Source organism: Antedon bifida, chromosome 8 (assembly GCF_963402885.1).
Source record: "Antedon bifida chromosome 8, ecAntBifi1.1, whole genome shotgun sequence".
NCBI lineage: Eukaryota > Metazoa > Echinodermata > Crinoidea > Comatulida > Antedonidae > Antedon > Antedon bifida.
This window is the reverse complement of record NC_136233.1, coordinates 13,680,899-13,704,896: the sequence shown is the minus strand read 5'-3', so window position 1 is coordinate 13,704,896 and position 23,998 is coordinate 13,680,899. Positions and strand designations below refer to the sequence as shown.

The 23,998-nt window shown below is 30.3% G+C and overlaps 1 protein-coding gene across 3 annotated transcripts in view; it reads left to right on the top strand.

Annotated features, from left to right (window-relative positions):
• Positions 1–418: 418 nt before the first annotated feature.
• The window catches only part of LOC144851136 (uncharacterized), a 58,438-nt gene continuing 34,858 nt past the window's right edge, over positions 419–23,998 (top strand). For 2 of the 3 annotated variants that reach the window (XM_078708687.1, XM_078708685.1), the window contains exon 1: positions 419–654. In XM_078708687.1, the coding sequence (XP_078564813.1) occupies positions 454–654 (201 nt within the window). In that variant the 5' untranslated portion in view covers positions 419–453. Of the gene's footprint in view, positions 655–18,116; positions 18,429–23,998 lie in introns of those variants that run through there. The other variant, XM_078708686.1, reaches the window with a different exon arrangement.

The following is a 23,998-nucleotide window of genomic DNA, read 5'->3' as shown; positions in this document are numbered from 1 at the left end:
CATAAATCATAATTTAGTTGTTTTTGACAAACCAATTAGAGAAGTAGACATTGAGATTTGTTTTGATAACGCATCCTGAAAAAAAAGTTCCGGACTTTAACTTCTCATTGTTGGTGGTCCTGGATTGTTCCACTACGTAATGGCGGATTTCACCAATACAAATATAAAATTTCAAATTAAAAATTATTGTATTTAAAAATGTATTACTACCAGAATTTTTAATAGAATATTTCCTATTACTAATAAATTAGAGATTTTATCGATAGTACACCGGTAATTGATGAGCAATTCATTTTCATCTTAGAATGATTTCATACATGAAATGGTAGAGTCTGAATTTAAGTTTATTTACTCCTTTCACGGTTGAGAAGTGGTCGTCTGCCCTGGATCCGACTTCCGTCATTTCATGGAAGTAAAAGGAAGGGACGAACGCGTAGAAAGTGTTGAATCAAAATGCCTTCCAAAGTACGGCTTTCAAGTGATGAGCAGTTCTGGGTTATGTGCCAAGTTAAGCATGGACTTAGGACGGTGGACGAGGCTTTGGAATTTATAAGACAAGAACATTCAAGAGATGGGGTTGAAGTTACTGATGTTGAATTGGATTATGACGCACAGTACCCTACCTGTAAAGATCCACAGTACATTGAAGAGGAGGTGAGTACCCATGGTCATTTACATTAACTGGACTATGGGGCCTAGCTCTTCAAATCCCATAAATAGCATGACAATTTTATGTTTTAATACATTTTGTTTAAAAAATAAAATTACTTGGTATATTTATTATTGTTGTGTACCAGCCACCTGTGTGGGGGAAATATGTTAATTATTGCAGATTGAAACAATTCTTATTGGTTATGTAAAGTAGGTATGGAAGGCAAGTAAAAACAAAGAAGAAAGTGTACACAGGAACTGAAAATAGAATATTTCAATGTTCTTAAGCTGTCATTCAGTCAATTCAGGATTGAAAGCACAAATAAGACTGATTAATTATTATGGTAGGACGTTTGTCATGGATGATTACCGATAAAACATAATGACTAAATAAACGAAAGTAACTTTTGATACTGTCAACAGCACTAATGGCATCTTGTATGTGTTATTTTTATTTGCATCATTGACTGGCGGTGGGCTTAGTTCCTGTACCGATGATAACAGTAAGACTCACTATGGCAATAGCGTCAACATAAAATGTCTATCGGCACGGTCCACCATGCCGATAGCAAATACTCTAATGCTATAGAAAACAGTAGTTGACCGCAAAAGTGTAATTTCACTCTTCCCTGGCGCAACGATAGCTTTTAATATCTCCAAAGAAATTTGTTTCTAACCAGTTGCTGTATCATCATAGCCCTTAAATTGTGTGTTTCTTCCTCCTTTATTGCAAAAGAAAAATGGATGTATGAGATTCTGTATTATATATCAGATGATTTCAGGGAATTTGTTGCACCCTGGGTCTGCTAACCTCTTTAGAATCTAATATACTCAGTTTACCATTAATTTCCTGTCGATATTGGAGTGTTATACAAAGCTCTTCCTCATTCGGGTGTATTTTTTATAACTATATAACCTGATACCTGTTATTGAATGAACTCAATAACGAGTTTTAAATGGGTTGAATGGGCAAACACTTTCAGCTATGTAACGTCAGACAACATAAAGGAATTATGAATTAATTCACCCAGGATTGTTTTTTATACTGTAGGATTCTCAACTTGCATGAATGCACTCCAGTAACCAGTAGTGTGAACTCACAGTACAATTGGCAGAAACCACTGTACCTATGGATTGGTTTTCTATACATAGTTCTTTATTTAGAAAAGTGTAGAATATTCATATCATAACTTTGATCTATAACTAATTTTTTTTTTACGGAATAATAACTTTAATTGATTAGTGTCAATGATTAATTTATTTTATTTAAAAATATCATTAATTTCATTTAATTTCTGCCATGTCATATCCAAATTCAAATTAACCTAAAAAATGAGTTATTATGGCAATCGAAATAGACATTTTAATGTCACTCAAAGAATGAAATGGAATTAAACCTTATTAGCAAAGATAACGTGAACATACTGACATGACTTAGGAATGTTAGCATACTCCGGTACTGACTCAGGTATAAGCCTGCCCTGGAGAGTAAGCCCGACCTGTGGAGTACAGTAGATTTCTGCTAATCAAGATAAAGTTAGCAAATGGGTACTAAGTACTAAAAATGTTTCATACCAATATTTTAATATTCAACCAAATTTGAAGTAGTAATTTTCAAGCAAAACCTTCATGCTGCCATTTTGGACCATCTGCTAAATTTGTTACCTCTTCCCGTCCCTTAATTTTGACCTACAGTAGAACCCCTCCTTTGGGACATCTCTATGTTTCGTTTTTGTGAAACAAACATGTTTTCACACTATGGTCAAAACCCCTATTTGGGACACAACTAAATGTCCCTTTAATTATGGTTCTACTGTACATTCACTTTTTGAAATGTTTTTAGAAGTCTTATTATATTCACAATTTAGTGAATTATTAGTGAGCCCTCACAAATCTAACAAAGTGATAACATCAAGTACATAATTATAAAACATTTGTCATCAATATCATAATTCATCATCACTGTACTAGTTACATGTTAACTAATAACTGAGGCCTATCTGCATATAACATACTATAACTATATTATTACATTACATATAGGAAGTTTCCATTTTATCATCATATACCTTTGATAATAGAGTAATCTTCAATCCAAATTATAATATAAAAGGAAAAAAAAAAAATGTTACATAAAAGGAGACTAATGGAAGGTATGACAACTGGAAGGAAACATCAAGATAAAGTAAGCACTTAAAGCTAGACAACATAGTTCATAAGTTCATTTTTATGCTTTTTTAAAAATAAATATTAAATTAAATTATTCAAATTTTAGAAGAAATGTCAAACAGCCAGCCGAGGGCTAAAATAAATAGTGTGTAACTATATATCATTAAGACTTATATAGCACACATTTATATATGTATACATGTCATATAAGAGTGATTGTACAACACTACTATATGTGACCCATATAGAACAGGGAATTTCCCTAATTTTACCTTTGCAAAATATTGGTGTTATGTTACTTTATTGCTATTTTAGAACCCTTGGTGTTTATCCCTCTTTATTGCAATAATGATATAATGTAAGATGTTGCCTGAAGGATAAAACCACAATATTTACATATAGTAATACAGTAAGACATTACACAAATATAGAACATTGAAAATTGATTATAATCATAAACAATAGTGCAGGAAGATAATGTACTAATTTTAGCATGTGTTAAATGGATAGAGGACTGTATACTGTAATTGCTTTGGATAGAATGCTAATATAGGTAAAACAGGGAAATCCCCTAATTCTACCTATAGGTATGTATTATGTAGATTCCCAAGCCACTCCAGGTTCTAGTTAAATGCCATTGGGAATGTTTCATAAAATCCGCATTTACTCATGTGATTAACTGCTGGCCCATTACTGGCACCGACCATTTTTTTACTAGGATACCAGAAACATTTAGATACTGACATTTTATGAAAAAAACATACAGTATAGCATTGAACTAAAGCTCTGTCCACACTATCAAACTAGTTTGACAAAAAAGATGTGCCCAAATATGTAGTGATATACTTAAATATGGTAGTGATATGACATCATCATGTCCATGTATGGGCATATCACATTATTTTTGTCACATAAAGTTTGATAGTGTAGACAGAGCTGTAAATTAAGCACAAAACAAGCCATAACACAACATTGTAAACAGAACACCAACATTTTAGTAATTTTTCCCAAGGAATTTGCTTCAAATTATGCTATAGCTATGTCAGTCGTACTCTATGCATGTCACTATAAATGCACCAATAACGATAAATGTGATGTCATCATTTACTACTCCAATTAACACTTATTTAAAAACATTTTTCAAAGATTGCTATTGTCATATTTAGATGTATCAACTTGTCAAATTATTTAATTAAACAATTTATAATTTATGACAGGAAATGTGATGTTTTATTAATGGGAAGTGGGATTGATTATGCATAGAATTAACATTTGAATAAAGTGGCACTTTAAATCAAGTAATAGACATGCTAATGTCACCTTTTAGTTTAATGTGTACAGGAAAGTAATTCATTACTTACTTCATTATTTAATTTGCTACATATATCTAGGCCTATATTTTTTACTATCAAATTTTTAATTTGTGGTACTAATATTAATCAAACCATTGGACAAAACTACTTAAATTAAACTTTAAGTTTAATCATAGAGTTAAAGATTAAAGTATAAGAATGTTGAACAAAAGCTTTAACTTGCTTAAACTCATTTTAATACTTAATTTTATTTGTTTTAAACATCCTCTGTCTTCCACTTTTTTTACAGGAAAAATTAATTATAGCCATTATATTAGCTCTACTCAACTATTGGCTATAGCTTTACCATCTAGATACCTTTTTACATAAAGGCTAAACTAACATTTTTACAGGACAAATTAATTTTAGTGAATATATTAAATACAGATTGACAATACATATTTTACCATCTTGGTGACTTTTATAATAATTATGTAATAGTTATTTATATACTGTACCTGTTTTGATGTCACTTTTATGTATTTTAAGGAAAAAATTCAGTTCATACTGGTTGTAGTCGAGGGGTTTTAACGTCTGCAGTTCAAAACTATGACTCAGTTTTGCTTGTACCTTCACATGACAAACCCTCGTCAGCTAGCACTCTCGTAATAACAAATTTGAGTGTTGTAAAATGCTTTAGTAAGGATTTTTAACTGTGAAATTTAAAACGTTTTGATTTGTTATAATATTATGGATTTTTAGTATTTTCTTTGAAACATCATTTTTGGCACAAATGGTAAGTATAAAGTATTTTATTTTTGTGTAATCTTAAATAGTTGTTTTCTTTAAACAAAAAAAAACAACCTAAAAGTACCTGTGGCAAGAAATTGGTTAGACATTTTTTTCTTTGGTTTGTTTCCACTATCTAGATATATTAAAAAAAATAGGATTCTAGACATTGAAAACTGAACTTAACTGCTGGTCGGATACACGGCTAAGGAAAACACTTTTCCTTAAAATTAAGAAATTCTCCTATCTAACTGATTACCATTGAAAATGAAATCCTGAAGTATTTATTGACTTAAGAAATGTTGTAAGCCTGTTGTATACAGTATTTCGTGCTTAGCTTACCTGGATAAACCGACAATAGGCCTTTTTCCCTCTGAGGGAATACGAAAAAAGATTTTTCAAAAAACACCTTCTAAGATAGTCCACCATCAATCCACCATCACTTATATAGATGTCTATAAACTTACCTGTTCTCATATTGCATTATATAGTATTTGTCTATATTTTCTTAACAATAACAAGTTTATGAAGATTTATCTACTAATAAAAGCTGAGGCAGCTGCTTAATGAATGTTTTCCTCTGTTTCGAAAGTATTTGGTCAAAATATGAACTAAACATTATTCATACTCATATTAAATGAGTCAGTCCAGTTACTTTGTCTCATTTTATAAGTAGTAATAAAATAACATTACTTTATGAACTTAACTATGTTCTTATAATTTACTCTTAATTTTATGTATTCAATATGCCTATTGAAACATGCTATCATTAGTGTCAATGATTTCAATTGATTATATAACATTAACAATAGGAGCTTTCTTTTTGACGACCTGAAATTGGACATACAAAATAAATATAAAACTATTTTACTATTCAGTATTTCTAAAAGAAAATGTGTTTTAATTTAATAACAATTTCCTATTATTAAATAATTAATTTGTTATTTCACATCCACAAAATATAAGGCCAAACTAAATTGATCAAGATTTGTATATAGTTTATTCATTAGCATTATATATCTTTTACAAAGGATAACCATATGTTTTCTGAGAATTCTTCTCATTAATTCATATGATTATATTGCTTACTGAAGTGTCCAATAGACTAAGACAACTCTTTAAATTTAGTTTTATGTTGATGTAAAGTTTGTGGTACACGTATATATAGTTCTGAAAAAAACAGTTTCTCGACATTTCGATCAATATACTTTAATCCTCCTCAGGAGTGCTAAACGTTGAGAAAGTTCTTTTCAGAATTATATACGAGGTATATCGCAAACTTTACATCAACATTTGATTTCACCATGCAAGCCTTTAAACAATATACTAGTATTGTTTTGTATATCTATTGAATGTTGAAAGTCTAAAACTTGTGAATCTTCTTGGAGAAGGATATAATTAAGTTACTAGTCTTATTCTTAATGATTAATTTATGTGCATGTTGTTATTTTGCAACTTACAAAGTGGTAGTTTGAATCGTCATTATTGGCATTATGGGTTTTCCTTCCAGTCAGTATTATACAAACAGTGAGCTGTTAAACACTTACATTAAAGCCCCTTCCCTACGTTTTTTAGATCTAATTTAAGATCACAAACTATATTTAATGTAAAAATAATACTATTATGGTCCTATTGCGATAACTTTTTTCGTCTTTAAACGGTTAAAAATGTGAAAAATAAGTCGATTCTAATAATTATAGCGGCCCGCTATAAATCCCAAAATGCATTGCGCGCGGATTGATATTTTTGTTTTTCACCTGTAATTCGCCCACTTTTCGATCGATCGTGAGGCCAAAACAAATTGAAGACTCCTAACTTGTCAGCGAAAATACCGGGTTTTCCCCAATTTGTATCAACGGAGTCTGGCAGAAATAGAAAGACAATTAATGCAGCAACTATACAACGTCAGGCTAGGTATATAGCTAGCGTACGATGTTCGTACGTTACCGATGTTTACCAGCCAGGCCTACAAAACTAAGCCTAGCTAGGCTAGGCCTAAGACCGTCCACGAGAGCCGCGAGCTACTTAGGTAGTGCATTGTTTCTCACTTTTTATCATAATTTACCATAAAACGTACATTTAAGACAAGGAATGACATGGTTTAATGTTTTTAAAGTGATATATATGTATTATTTTCCAAAAAACGTCCAAAATTGCAGGGAAGGGGTCTTTAAATACACTAGAAATCTTTGATAAAATAATAAAACCATATGAAACTAGAATTGATGACATTATTTGCACGTTTAAAACATTCTTTTAACTGAAGTATGTCTATAAAACTATGTAACTTCCTTTTTGTGTCCTTCAGATATGACATTAAGCTGTTGGACCTACTATTCTCATTATCCCCTGCCAACAGATGATTTCATTACATAACTTTAACTTCATGTTGTTAAATATTAGTGCTGCAGACTTACTGATAAAATATTTTTAAAATTTATTTATTTTGAGAAAATATCAAAACATTTATTGTAGTGTTAAATATTTATAATACAGTAATATTTGCTGTTCTTAAGGGACCATAATTCTACTGCAGTTTACATTTTGTTTACTCTCTAAACCTATGCATTTGTTTAGCAATCTTTTTTGGGGTAATCATACACACTGTTTATTGTATTGACTGCCTATGTTATTACAATAAAAAATGTAGTTACTGCAGTAACTGCAGTAGAGTATTAATTTTGATATGGTATTAAAAATTGCCTGTAATAGTACTCATCATTGGCTCATCTGCAAAGCATGTGATTAATGTATTTATAGTGATGTTACTAAGGCAACACTTTTTGATACCCGTTGTTTCTTTGTTCTACCTGTAAGTTGAGTGATTTTGAAGAATTACCTTTGACCGAACTTTGACTTTCAAATGAACCATGAAAACCAAGAATATTTGCTATTTATATGTTGATCATGACTTTGTTACTTGGATCTTATATTTTCTCATTCAATTTTTCAAACAATTAAAACTTTGTACAGGTATCTGTCCTGTATCACAGCATGCATGTTTTGAATAAATCTAATAGGGTACATATGAGTAAATTGTTCACTAGCGTAGAGGTGTGGTGCGTGCCCCAACTTTTCATCGCCAAACCCATTTTTTCAAAGCAGCAACTTTGCTTTGCTAAGAATTTCTCCAGCAGGATAATTTTTGTCTCAATTCTTTTTTGCACAAACAATGTGTAAAAATTGTTGGTTATAAAAAAAATTGTGTGTGCGTTGTAATATTGATATTGATAATATTATTTTGGTGTATTTTTGCTACCAATTAAAATCTACTTTCTAAGCTCAGAAAAGGTCTTACTTCTAATTAAATAAGCCTGACCTTACCTATTAACTTAGACATATGAACTTTATCGAGTATCAAGAGGTTTTAAATCTGTGTTTTTATTTACAGTAGGTAAGATTTTCTAAAAAAAACATGGATGCAGTATAACAATGAAAGTACATTGGTCGTTTTTTAATCTGGTAAAATATATTTTATGTTTGTTTTTTACACTTTTTAACATTTTTTTGGGATTATATAATTGGGAATTTATGATACGTACTGTACAGAAACATAAATTATATATTTATTGAACTTTCAAATTTACATGGATTCAATTCATTTTTAGACTTCCTGTCGTACCTAATAGTTTAATCAGCCTTTCCCATTCTTTCCTGTCTATCTGTCTTTCTCAATTTTTCCCTCTTAATTATTACATCATTGAACACCAAAATCACATCACATTAAATTTATTCCCTTCTCCTATAAAATAATTCCTGTAAAATAATAAAGATGTATTGTCCCCCAAAACATAAAAAAATGAATTTGAATAGGTTATATTGTAGTTTTAATAAATTAATTCCTTCCATAGGAAAAATTAATGTTTTCACTGTTGTTTATATTCAACCAAAAACTTACTGGCTGGCAGCCAATTTGACTATTTTTTTGCTTTAAATTACAGTTTTTTCAGGTAAATAAATTTAGTTCCTATCCAATTTTTGGTCAAAGTTGATAACTTTTATGTGACACTAAAATGGCATATTCAACAAACATTTAAAATGGTATTAATAGCAAGTTTGTAAGATCTCCTTAATTTATTGTTTTTTTTGTTTTCATTATATATTTGTATATTGTATGTACTGTATATCAAATGTAAATCAACCAACCAAATTTCATTTGTACCTAGTTGTAAAAATGACAATAAATACTATCGTATCGTCGTACCATATCGTGATATACAGCTTTTTTTTACTTTTCATTGAGAGATCACCATCAAAATGTAACGATAATCAGACGTATTGCCACGAGCAATGACTGCTGGAATGGCACTATATAAATCAAACGATTGATTGATATATATATATTATATTAATTAATTTGATTGTTTTGTTTTGATGATCATTTGCCCATCAGTGAAAAATTTGATCTGGATCTTAACAACCTTTGGATGTTCCATGCATATATTTTTTTGGTATTATACTAAAGACAGATTGATATTTGAGTTGACAGGTACGTGTCAGTTTTGAAGGGTGAGCTAGCATTGTTTTTGTCAGGGTGACATGAATCAGGCTTGTCATTGTGGATACCAGTTCAAGGTTTTACTGAATGTAGTAAAGATGGCATGTTGGATTTACACGACTTGAGATAAAAAAGTTTATTTATAACAATTGTTAATTTTAAAAAAATGATGTAAATTATAAGGAAGAGATACCAGTTTACTTATTGACCATATTGGATTTGTCATCACTGATTACTAACACATGAACAATTAAATTTAAATTTAATTAAAATTCGTTTGGTGATTCACGTTTCAGATGTGAATCATACTTGGATTGATTGAAGGACATGATAATGACAACTGACAGTACAATAGATAATAGTTAGTGCCATCTGATAACTAATAGCATTTATAAAGAGTTCTATTTTTAATATTTTCATCTTGTAAACAATCTTACAAACACTTCCTTAAATTCACAAAACAAATCAGAAGTCAAAAATTTAGTGCAATCTACAACCACCTTGAAACATCATCTGTATACACTATCAAACTTGATGTGACAACATATTTAGGCATATCACTACCATATTTGGGCACATTACACTTTTTTTGTCAAGCTTGTTTGATAGAGCTTAAAGCTCTGTCAACACTATTGAACTTTATGTGACAAAAATCTGATGCGCCCATATATGGACATATCATGTCATATTACTATCATATTTTGGGCACATCATCATCATCACATGTTGTAGACAGAGCTTTAATGAGAGACCTTTTGTTGACTATTATTTAAATTTATTTTTCTTGTATTTTGTCAATTCAACAACTTAATATACTGCCCTCTATTTGATAAGTGATTCTTATGTAAAACTAAATTGATGTTGAATTAAATAAAATGTTTTACGACATCATACATTATCAAAAACATTTATTCCTTTACCCTACTAAACAATTAACTCTGTTTCTAAAGAATAATTGATACAATAAAATTTATTTCTTAGTTACTATTTTAAAATAAGTTAGAAAAAATGCATTACATCAAATTTCCCATAGGTCTGCAATCTGTAAAACATCAACAAAACTTAATGAATATTGAAATTTGGAGTGTCCAAAAAAAAAAAAAAAATTTACTGATATCAGAGTATAATTTCATATGTAAAATAATCCCATCCCCAAATTTAGGCTAAATTCCTACACAAGACTTCTAGGAAATCGGAGTATAATCCCACCCTCTAATCCTAACCCTAACCCCCTAATTTTACCAATTTTACTAAATTATATACTCAAGCCCCATGGGACTATATTCAGCCAAAATACAGTAATGATTGAAATTTAAATGTGCCTATTTTAAACATTATGTAATTGACATATCATTTTTTTTTTAAACAAATGCTATTATTTGTTAGCCCTTAGATATCAAACTGTACGTGTTATATGACTTCCTTATATTTCAAGTACCCTTTTATCTGTGCCTAAGGATTTCCTCTTTCATTTGTGCGTCTAAAAGCAAGACTAGTAGTCGCCCTCGTTAGAACGAAATGACCCATAAACCTTGTGTACATTAATAAAACCAGGTAATAGATAATGATCCTGTCGCTGCGAAAATGAAACAATTTTAAAGATTATTTCTTTTGTCTTTATTATTTGACTACGCGTATTATTGTTTACTGATAAAAAGCAGTTTATTTGTGAAGCAATCATAATATTGAAGTAGTTCCATGTGGCAAGCAACTGCAACTGTTCAAATAACTTTGATCTGACTTTCTGAAGCTCTGTCTACACTATCAAACTAGTTTTACAAAATAAATGTGATGTACCCAAATATGGTAGTGATACAGTATGACATCATCATGTCCATATATGGGCACATCACATTTGGTTGTCACATAAAGTTTGATAGTGTAGACAGAGCTTAATAATACACAGTTATCAGTGGCGCAACGGCTATGCGCACTCGCTGGCTAAACCCAGGGTCCCCAGAGTTTAAGGAGCCTCAGAGCATGTGCAGTCCAATGCAGCTACCCAGCATTAGAGTACTCATTAGAAATACTAAACCAGAGGCCCTTTCCCCCTGCGTTTACGCCACTGATAGTTATAGCAATAGATAACAGATAGTAACATTTCATAATTTAAGTTTAATATCATATATCATTTGAAAGATTCTAAAATCAAATCTTCTATTTCCAGTGAGGTTTCTTTTGACCCATTTTGAAATTAATTTGATGCAGTTTAATTTATTAAACAACCTAAAACAATTTCTCTTTTATTTAGTTGTAAAATATTCTGAAGTGCTTACATGATTCAGTAATCAAAACAGTAAAGTAGTCGTACAAAGTCTTGCTAGGCTAGGATTAGTAATCCATGGTCTATGATGGATAAAATTAAAATTATGATATGCACCCTCTACAGTTTCTAGTTTCATAAACTGTTATACTGCCAACTAAAAGTGTTGTAACTTGTTCATGCATACAAACTAACTTTGACATTCATGATACAAATCAGTATCTTTCTAGCAGCAACATATTGCAGTACCAATTTTCTATGAAAGTTTTTAAGAATATAGGCTAGGATATTGTCCTCCAAAATTCAGTTGTAGTGCCAGGATACGGCCACAATTGCAATTGCATCGGACAACAATTTCGCTGCTTTAATACATAACGGTGCAATTTCACTACACTATGAATGTACCAATAAATGATGTTAGTTGTACTACATGCAAATACTATATACTGTTACCCTTAACAGCATTTGTAATAATAGTACAAGTGTGAAAGAAATATCCTAAAAGTATTTTATAGATTTATGGTGAAATCATGAAATTGTTGACATTTTCAAAAAGATTTAAACCTTGAGATTGTAGTCAGACACTTTTACATCAGTTTCAACCAATCAGCAACTATCTTCCATTTTATATTGCATTTTAATAAAATTAGTTTTGTAGTTTAAAATATTTCAAATTTAAATGAATTAAAATATAACTTTGAAAACCTTGAGATGTATTAAGACTACCTTATCAGTTTCAACCAATCAGCAACAAGCAGATGATCATGGCCTTGTTCTTTTCATTAATTTATTCATGGATTATGACTATAAAATTTATATTTTCAGTGTGTATACTAGTCATAGTATAGTCACCAAGTTAATTTCAAGGTATTTGATTTAGTCAGTAACTTTCTACCTAGCGTGATATAGTCCTAATTAAAGATTCATGCATGCCCCAATTAGTTCACACCCCTTGAACTTAAAATTGAGGCCTGAGTTTATAGCACAGGCTTATATACCAAAAGAAACCAAATTTGAGTAAGTCAGTCTGTGAGTCCATTGGCTATTACTGTTGCGTTGCATGAGTTGCATCTAACCAATATTTTACTCCTTTACATTCGTAATTTTTCTTCTTAAGCATTGTCTACACTATCAAACTTCATGGGAAAAAATATGTGATGTGCCCATATATGGACATGATGATGTCATATCATTACCATATCTGGACATACTGCTACCATATTTGGGCACATCACACGTTTTTTTGTCAAACTAGTTTTATAGTGTAGATAGATTAATTTGATTCTATTCTTATCCTAAATGACTCATTTTCTGGCATAAACTATGTTTATAAACCGATCATTAAAATCAGTCTGGTGAGTATTTTTTAGTCAGCAAGATTAATTTAAAACTGTTAAATCTATCAAAGATTATTAAACCATTTATCTCTCTTGTGTTCACATTCCTTGGTATTTTGTAGACTTAACAACTGTACAGTAAACAGTGAGGAAATCTATTACCATGTAAAAGAAGGACTATCTATATCAACAGGGCATACTCCTCCCACGCAACTAGTGCATGATGTAGTTACAACCGCATGCTTTTGAAAGGAAGCGTGTTATGCGTGTTGAGGTTATGTATGTGTGTGAGACTCTCGTTCTTATGATGTATTCTGAATCATACCTAGAGGTGATAAGAATAGAACGTTAATGGTGCTTGCTTAATTTTTATTTCAACTTGCATTTTAACATCGCATAAATGCTAAAGAAATAAGGCACAAAATGTGCAAACTTCAGGCAAGTGTCCATACATAGGTTCATCTGCAGCCAAAAAGTCAGCTCATTCTAAAAATATATATTCAGATAAATATCAACCTATTATCATGCATCATTTTTTATTTCATTATTTTCTTATTTCATACACTGTAAACTAACTATTACAGGAGGGATAAATTATATCATGTTTATAGTAAATCAAGTCTCATTTTCAAGAAACTTATGGATTGTGTATCAAAGTATTAGATACTCTGGTGCAAAACTTTGGAATATTTTGCCTCTTTCGTTCCAAAACATAAAAAATTTAAATAGTTTCAAAAAGATTGCAAAATATTTTTTATTATTATTTATATTTACCTCTAACAATTGAAAATGTATTAATATGATTTATACTGCGTTTGTAATGTACCGCTTTACGTCTTATTGTTATTTTCATTTCTGTGTTTTATATATATGTTTTGTTTGCTTTTGAATATTTTGTTTTGGCGTCCCTGACACAAGCTTTTGCTTTTTTGGTGACGCCACCATTAAATAAATGTTGATTTTGATTGATTTGAAGATTAGTATATAAAAACTTTTAAAACTTTCTGAGAATATTTGTCACGAATATATTTAGAAAACAACAATACCCATAAGCTGCATTTAATTAAAACTGGATTTCACCTTGACATTATGGATACTAAAGTATTAATCATAGAATTTATGATAGATGAAATATAGAATCATTTTTCAACTTCCCGTTTTTTAGAGGCCCGGTTATAGTAGTGTAGTTTTGTTATTATTATGGCCTATTTGATTTTGATGTGGCATTTATCATGTCATTGCTGTCAGGCATGTCATTGTCTTTTAATAATTTACTGACAAAAAAAATTATAGACTTTTTTCTGAATAATGAATGGTTCCACTGTGTCATAGAATACTAACCAACTAGGATCTAACCTTTAGAGCACACTATTTTGAAAATTGTGCATTATTGTACAATATTTATATTATATTCTTTGTAAGCACAACAATGTAAAAATGGTTTCATTTCGTTTATTTATAGTAAGTTTTCTTTTCAAAGATGATAGCTGCTTAGTGTCTGACATTTATGATATCAAGGTTATTAATTTACATCGGAGAACTAGCTTTCTCAGAAGATAAGACACATTTGTAATGTAATTAATGCATTTGGGAATTAGCAATAAATGATGTTTTTCATAGTCTTGGGAAAAAGTTCATTAAGCGTATATTCAATATTCTAGGAAGAGGGATAGGTAAATTGATTGATTGATTGTATTCGATATTCATACACAAAAGTTAAAATATACAATGTACAAAAAGAATACCAGGATAACCCATTAAGTCGATAAAAAGTAAATTTATTTCCAATGGGGTTCAATCCGTATTAACTGAAAAAGTGAGTGATTGGGCCTAGTACAATATATCATTAAGTTGGATGCAGTAAAAATGGAAAAACAAGAAAATACATTTAAGACGAGATAACAAGATCAAAAAACCAAATGGGAATGTCTACATGAAGATTTTAAAATGTTTAGTCTTTTCGTGCCTAAAGCTTACCTGGAGAAACTGACAATATTCCATTATCCTATTATCCTCAAAGAGTGAGGTATAACTCGAAAAGTAGAGATTTAAAATGTTAATATTATCATGTAATTGGTTACCTTGCTGTTGGATTTTTATCTTATAAAATAAAATCAAAACAATTTGTTGACATAGATTGTCATTCGGCAATGAAATAATTATGGAATTTCAGGATATAGGTATTAAAATGTTATCCCTTTGCATCTATCCTATCAAACTCATGGTACATATATAATTCTTCAAGTTTGTTTTAAATAGCTTAGTTCGGTTTTGGTTTTGAATTGCATGGACTTCTTGTGTGTTCCAATGGTTTGTTATTAAGGATATACAGTAAGTCATGGATGAAATATGGAAGTAAGTATGTTGTATTGTTTTACTAGTTACCAGCTATAGCAGCTATTAGTTCTTGGACAAAAAAAACAAAACCAAATTCTTTCATCGATTAATTCATGTTTGATGTTTAACTTCATATTATGTTCTAATCATGTTAGCAAACTTCCTTAATTTTGCCATCTGTTTTAACCAAACCAACATAATCTGATTAAAGTACATTACATTTTGCATTAGCAGTAAAATGTATTTTTATGTAATTGCTATAAACAGCTGAAATGCTTTGATAATTATGCATGCTAATTCTTTCAAAATTATTGAATGTAAATCTTATAACAGTTGGCTTTTGAATTTTTTGTATGTCCTAGTTAATGTTCAATTTTGCATACATATTTAGAATTGGCTGGTCTTGTAATTCACAAGAGTGTGATTAAATAAATAAATGCAAATAATAAAATACAAGACAAGATTCCAGTTCTTGTGAGAAGCCTACAGTAATGTACACATTATTATCTAACTTGCTTGTTTGAAGGACTCCATGGAATTAAGCTGTTTCAGCTTTATGGGTCATCCTGGTATTTTTGTTGTATTTCTTGAGTGCCGAATAAAACAAACAAACAAACAAAAGTAGTTTCCAAAATTATACCTCCCATTGAACACCACAACCCTACTCCCTAACGTGTACCCCCTTCCCAACCTGTACCTCTTATAGCCTATGGCTAGCATGGTACGTCAATAAGGACAGGGTGATACGGTCTAATCCATTATTTGGATAGAGGTGTTAAATATTATAGACTACCAATATATTGGTTGATTTGGGTCTTTTCAATACTGGAAATTATTTAATTAATGAGATCTTTTTAATCCAGATATAAGTAGTAATCAGAAATAATAATAAAACATCAGTGATAGTGACCTAACAACCCTGAGGCAAATGTGAAGCTAGATTTGATGATGTTTGATGACTGGAACAAACCAAGTAGAATAATTTATAATAGAATTGCTTTTGTAAATGGGTCATATTTAAATGTTAGCATACTTTGTTATTGTTAAATAAAACAGGTACAGTACCAAGGTTCCTCAAGCTTTTGTTTTTAAATTGATATTTAATACAGTTTGATATACTTTGGTATGGAATAATTAATTAAATTTAGACAGCTTATCGTTAATAACCAGTTTAAAAAAAGGGGGTTCATTTGCCCCTTATGGTTGCCTCCTTTTTTCACTGCCCTGGATGAAAAAAAGACGAGTAAATAATAATACCTGTACTAGGCCATTTTGTCGTTCAATGTTATTAATCTATGGGCCTGTTTCTGCTGCATAGTGCCGAATAAACTGATTATTTCAAAAATGTAATTTCTACTCAATTGTTGTTCCAAAATAACCGTTTAAATCAGTTGGTGGTCGTTGACAAAAATTGTTAGAATTACCAAAAATGCAATTGAACCTGGCGGTTAATTCAAACGTTTCTACAGCGTAGTTGACTTGAGGTCAGCAGCTGTCAATCAAATAACCGTTATTTTGTGTTGCAGCTAAAAGTTGTCCAGCAATAACCGGTTAAATGGCGTTCTAACACCGAATTGAGTGGGTGTTTTTTAACCGGTTATTGGGGGAACAATATATCTCAGGGTGATACGGTCTAATCCATTATTTGGATAGAGGTGTTAAATATTATAGACTACCAATGTATTGGTTGATTTGGGTCTTTTCAATACTGGAAATTATTTAATTAATGAGATCTTTTTAATCCAGATATAAGTAGTAATCAGAAATAATAATAAAACATCCGTGATAGTGACCTAACATTTGAGGTCAACCCTGAGGCAAATGTGAAGCTAGATTTGATGATGCTTGATGACTGGAACAAACCAAGTAGAATAATTTTATAATTTTTGTTCCAAAATAACCGTTTAAATCAGTTGGTGGTTGTTGACAAAAATTGTTAGAATTACCAAAAATGCAATTGAACCTGGCGGTTAATTCAAACGTTTCTACAGCGTAGTTGACTTGAGGTCAGCAGCTGTCAATCAAATAGCCATTATTTTGTGTTGCAGCTAAAAGTTGTCCAGCAATAACCGGTTAAATGGCGTTCTAACACCGAATTGAGTGGGTGTTTTTTAACCGGTTATTGGGGGAACAATATATCTTTAATGTATTATTGATAAATGTATGCTTATAGGCCTATAGACTAATACATTATTCATAGAATTTTTAACTATTCATTAAACTTGTAAATATTCATGATGCATCATGTAGACCTACAATGTTCTTGCACCGATGTATCATAAAATAAGGTCACCTTTAAATTCTGTGAAGTAATGAATCATCGTCAGCCAAGGCATTTGTAATTAGAGCTTTCTACTATAAAATTAATATATTCATAACTAATTTACATATTCATACCTTTTTATTCATGTAATGCTACATAATGTATTAAAATGTCCTTGTACTATTTTCTTTGCTATTGATATGAGGATTGCACTTTCAATTAGACTGATTAATCAAAGGATTTTTTTTGGCGATATTCAAACATTTTTATGATTCAAACTTTTAGATAATTCAACAAATTTAAAGGTCACTCCCATTATTGACACGTCCCTTAAATTATACTGACGCTGCATTGAAATAATAGAAAAAAATATATATTACGTTTTGCCAAGTTGTGCTGCACTGTAGCTATGTCATATTACACTTGATTACGTTACCTCTTTGAAAGTGTGTTAAACCCATGACTAGTAGCTAGCCCCTTCGTTAATCTACCCCAAACACATAGCAGCAGCAGAACCATTTCTTAACTGTTCAACCACAGAGAGTATATTTCTCTCTTTGGTATTATCTTAAGTCAAACACTGGTTAACTGAGATCAAGTTGTATTACTCAGTGGGGAAGCTAAACTTGCATATTCACTTTGTAGCCTAAAGTCGTTGACGCTGATTTCCTTGCTGAGTGCCAACACTAGTTGTGAGCGTGTGGAACTATAGTTATGATTTTTTTATAGCACACTGGGCCTGTTTGTTCCCAGTTTTAGGGAAAGGAAAGTTGCGTTTTAGGAATACAAAATGGAAATAATACGTCCTAGGTTAAGAAGTGGAAAAGAGGTAAGTAAAAGGAAAATAACTAAAGTTTGTAAATTGATAATTTAATATGATTTTAAACATCAAAAGAGTTTTAATTTATTAAAGTTTGGTTTGTTAAATTATTTAGCATTATCAGCATATTATTATAATCATAACTTGTCAAGTTATAGTTATAAATACACAGAAGGTGATACTAAAATGTGTAATAAAATATGTTTTTATTTATTACATGTATTACTGTTGCTTGTTGGAAAGAAATACCCCAAAACCTATTCTTGTATAATTAATTATTACAATTGTGACATAGTGCTATTATCAACTCAGTTAAAGTGATTTAGTTATTTGTATTTTTATATTTATTTTTTATATAGCAAAGAGAAGACTACTAATTAATTACTTGAAGACATGGGTATTGGTTGATGGTTGTTTGGTAGGGTTGGGGGAGAGAGGGAGGGGGTTGTGACGTGGGGTAGGAAGGAGGGCTGTGATAGAACTTACTTTACCACCTTTAATTTAAACCACCATGAATTTACAACTTTATTGCTATTAGGATAAGATAGTCATGTGATTAAGCTCTATAGAAGCAAAACATTCAATTCCCATGGTAACAGCATGATTTGAATATTAACGATTAGTAACATGATAGTATTTACTCATATTTTTTATTCTATCAAATCAATTTATAATCACGTTTGCATGATATTTTAAGTATGAAGTACTTATTTATTTTAGTATTTACTTATTTTTCAACCAATGGGTATAATTACTAACTTTTGTCGGTAGTAAGATCAACTAGTTTTTGCCACAATAGTGTAAGGAATGTATATACCTCTTATACTATAGTTAAACTATGGTGAGTATTGAAAAACAAATAACTTTGATTTTGACGATTTTGTTTACCAACTAAATCATTTGTTAAATTTCTGAATTTCTAATATCATTTTTTGTGTGTGAAATGTTGAGTTTTTTAATCTCTTTTAAAAACTAGGAAATGTGGTCTCATCCGAAACATTTGTTTTTTAAATATTTAAAAAAATATATATATATTTTTGTGTTAAAATATTGTTTATACTATTTACTTCTCAATATTATTGTGTCAGTTAATTTGTTGTTTTTCTAAAATTGTGAATTTTATTACGATATCTAGTCAGACCGACATTGTCATTAATTTTTTGGACGGGGCTGGCTTTATGGACATAGAATTTTCTATTTTTATTCAACTTGTTGACAGCATGTTTACCATTTATTCTCTGTCCTCAAGTAGGCAGTAGCAATAATTTCCGATTCCGTTTTAAAATATGTTTCAATAATGTTCTTTTTTAGGGTGATCCAAAATGATACAAATGTTCTTTAACTCATAGATTTGATAGTTGAAATTTTAAAACTGAAATCTAACCTAACTGACAAAACACATGGATCAAAAAGAATATATATTAACTAATATAAAAATAGTAAAAAACTTTAGATATAAACTTGAAGATTTTAATGATTTGGTTCAAACTTACAACCTGCTTTAGAAAATAAAACATTTTATATAAAATCAACTTATTTTTCTGTGGTTAAACTTTGTATCCAGGGTTTATAAATTTAAATTTACTTGATAAAATTTGATAAATTGTTTTGGCGTCTGTAAACCCAATGGTATTACTGATACAGATCCTGTTTATAGACTTGTTTCTTACGAACTAATAAATGACAAATTCAGTTTGTTTTTTTAAATTATTTTTTTTATTATAGTTAGGCACTTAGACACACTAACTTTAACCTTATCAAGTATTGAATTTAATGTTCAAAATAGTTCTACAGAAATAGCAGCTTAAAAGGAAACATATAGAGTGAAGTTTCATCTCAGGATAAATAAGCAAACATCTAACCCACGAAGATACAAGTCTACTCCAATCCTCCCACCCAGTATTAATAGTTGTTATCACATAGTTACTGCCGGGCCCCATCTTTAAAGAAAAGATGCAAAAAGAGAGTGTAAATCTGTAGTACTTTGTGCTAAAACAAAGTGGAAGCTTTCTGGAAACCAACACATCCAGAACTGACATACTTCCTATTGTTTTGAAATACTATGACTTAATGTCATTTTAATTAACCAATCAAATTGGTATAAAGTTCCTTTTCTAAATTTTTGTATTTCATCCTAATTCTCAAATATTCAATAAGGGTGTTTGCCAAATGTAATACAGTGTGTGATACTTTAAAAACAACATTGATTAATTGGTACGTCCATTGATGAGTGGGTTGATTGCATTGCTAGATGTAGAAAGGGTTGCTAATATGAGTGTTAGTCATTCTGCCTATCTGTCTATCCTTTATTTGCTTATGTGCCAGTTGGATATTTAAAAAAAGGGAGCTTTACAGCATATAGGAAAAGTTTGTTCTAACCTGAATTCATGCTCATTTAAAAAAGAACTGCCTTAAATTATGACTTTGTATCTCAGGGTGTGATTATTCTTAAGTCAATATACAGTATTAATTATAGAATATAAATTTGTATCCATGAAAGTGTGGATTATTTGCATTCTTTTGTATTTATTTTATGAAATTTTGAACAACCATATCAGGAAACTTAGTGATTCATGCAACGAGCACAGGAAATATGAAAGCAAAGATAAAAAAAAGAATAGAGGAAGGCTTTATTAACTTTACTGAAACCTTAAGTTTGGACATTCTTCATTTAATATGCTAATTAGTATGCTAATTATGTATTGTGTTTTTTTTAGCTGACAAAAAAATCAGGATTAATTGATATTGAAAAGCTTACATACAACCATATTAATCAATTAAGAAGGCTTCACACATTTTGTTAGTACTTCTACGTACATTTCTCAGTGTTGTAATTGGATTCTCTGTAAAAGTACCAGTATCATAGGCAAATTCATAATACAGTGTCACATATATCATATGCCTATTTTGGCCTATGAAACAGTGAATGACATGTTATTCTGTATCACAGAATTTTCCTATGATTCTGTACAAATTATAGATAGGTCCGAGAATTGACTACTGTTGTAAATTCATTCGGGAAATTCCAATTTCGTCATATTCCAAATTTAAAACTAATCTCAATCTTTCGTGTCACAGCGCACAAATTTTTAAAACTGTGCATTATAGTGATGCTTGGACATGTCCATCTACATTTTAGGACAGGGTTTAAGTGATAATGATAATATGCAAGAGACTTTCATTAAAATAAACTTGTTTTTACTTGTTAAAAAAGCACTTCCATGATATGTGGAGTGAAAAGAGGGACGTAGCTATCTCAGTTAGGTCTCAAAGGGTGCAAGAAAGGTTAGGGTGTTTATTGTGGAAATGACTCATATAATATTTCCGCATCTTTAAGAGTATGTAGGTACATCACATTAGACACACTTGATAAAACTGAAGAAGATTGCTTCAATATATACATATTTGCATGGTATCACTTTATCTCACAATGTACCACACAGATTTCGCATTATTACAAATGTTTGCTGTAAACAAAGTTAATTTTCATTTACATAAGTTAAATTTGTGTCAATCATATGTCTAGACACTTGATATTTTAGTATTAAATATCCAAACAAAATTTCAAAAGCTTTCGTTCTTGTTAATTGAGTATGCTTTACCTTGTCAAGTTAATCAATATATTCCAACTTTTCTTCATCATCACGATATTGCGTCGCCTAAGCGATTCCCAACAGAAACAATGTGAGAAAAACATTCCCTGTTATATGAACAATTAAAATTACATTAAAATGTGTCTTAAATATCAATATTGTATAAAACTGAATAAAAATGAATCCTTTAAAGCACTACAAGAAAAGGAAATGATTTCACTTTTTCAACCCATAGGGAGAATTTTATTTGTTGAAAAATTTGCCTTCACCTCAGTTTCATGTGAACGCTTTCCTTTTGTCCTCAATCTAACCCTTTGTTTATGATTCTGAATGTGTTATTAATAATGGACTGTATATATACAATATGAGGTTCCACCCTCTGAATGTGAATCTTATTTGCACTCTTTCAGAGAGAGTAATATCTTAGAAATAGTATAATTTAGAGAGAATATACTTCCAATAAGATTTGAGAGAGCATGCCTCATTGAGGGCATAACTTAGAGAGAGTATACCTTCAACAGAGCATACCTCAATGAGAGCATACATTAGAGAGAGTATACCTTTGACAGAGCATACTTCCAAGAGGGCATACCTTAGGAGTAGTATACCTTTGAAAGAGCATACCTCCACGAGGACATGCTTTCACCACAAGAGCATACTTTAGAGAGAGCATACCTCCACAAGATTATACCTATACCCATTGGAAGGAAATGAACTTGAACACACGCATAGAACAAGGAAAAGTGCCATCAAAACAACAATACCAACAACACTAGCTATCAGTCTGTATTTTCATACGTTGTTTAAATCATCACTCTGGATTCAAACAACTGTTGGTTGTCATACTTTGGACACCCCTACTTCCCTTCCTACTGTGGGATGTATGTCATATTCATGTGTTATACTTTCACCTGTTAAAACAAGTTAAAATGACCTTTAAAAACAGGTTTCTATGATGTAAGCACATGACCTTTCCTGTTTTATAACATTGCAAGCTACTTTCAATTCGCTTGTTTTCAATGGAAAGATGGTATTGTCCAGTACCATACTGACTCAGAAGCCTATACCTTGTATAAGTTCATACTTTTACTTGGTATCAGTTTTGTGCAAATTGATGATACTATCAGTGTGTATTATTTGAGCTAAATTTGGTTTAAAATAAAAGCACCAATTTTCCTTTTGTTTGTAAGTGTAGCCCCATCATTTGTCAAAATTAATCGTGGAATTATTTGCAAAAGAAATTGTGAAATGCAAAATTATACTAATAAATAAAACAAGTTATAAATGACACAAATTAGTTGATTATAACTTGTAATTAATATTGCGCTGCTCTCAAATAAACACTGACAACATAATTATTTAAAACACTTTTATTTCTAGCTTCAGGTGTAAAAACTAAAAAAAAGTTAATTGTTGTATGTTAAAGATCAATAAAAAAAACTGAACTATATATATTAAAAAATAATTAAATAATATTAATAATCTATAAAATAATTAAATAAGGATCTGTATTGATGTAATTGTTCTTTTAATTAGTTATTGTTATTAATATTAATACAAGTTTTTAAAGACAAATAGTCTTCTTACTTTTCCGTAGCTTATTATTGTAGTTAGAGATATAATTATATTCAAGGAAATGATTCATGTTCAAATTGGCCAATAACTAGAGGCTAGTCTTGTCTGATTTTAAAGCCACAAATTGAATACAAGTTTATATTTTCCACAAACAGTTACCAGTAATTTGTAAATCAATCGGGTTTTCTAAATTTGATAAAATCTGTGTACTCCATATATTGTGAGACAGAGTTGAAAGGTTACGGTAAAGCTCATTCTATTACGTTAATAATAATATATAATAATATCTTTATTGGAAAAACTGAAAACTTGATCACTTAATATAGTGTTTTTAACAAGGCCGTTATACAAAACTATTTACAAAAATCAACAAACAATTAAAAGTACAAGAAGTATATTAAACAAGAAATA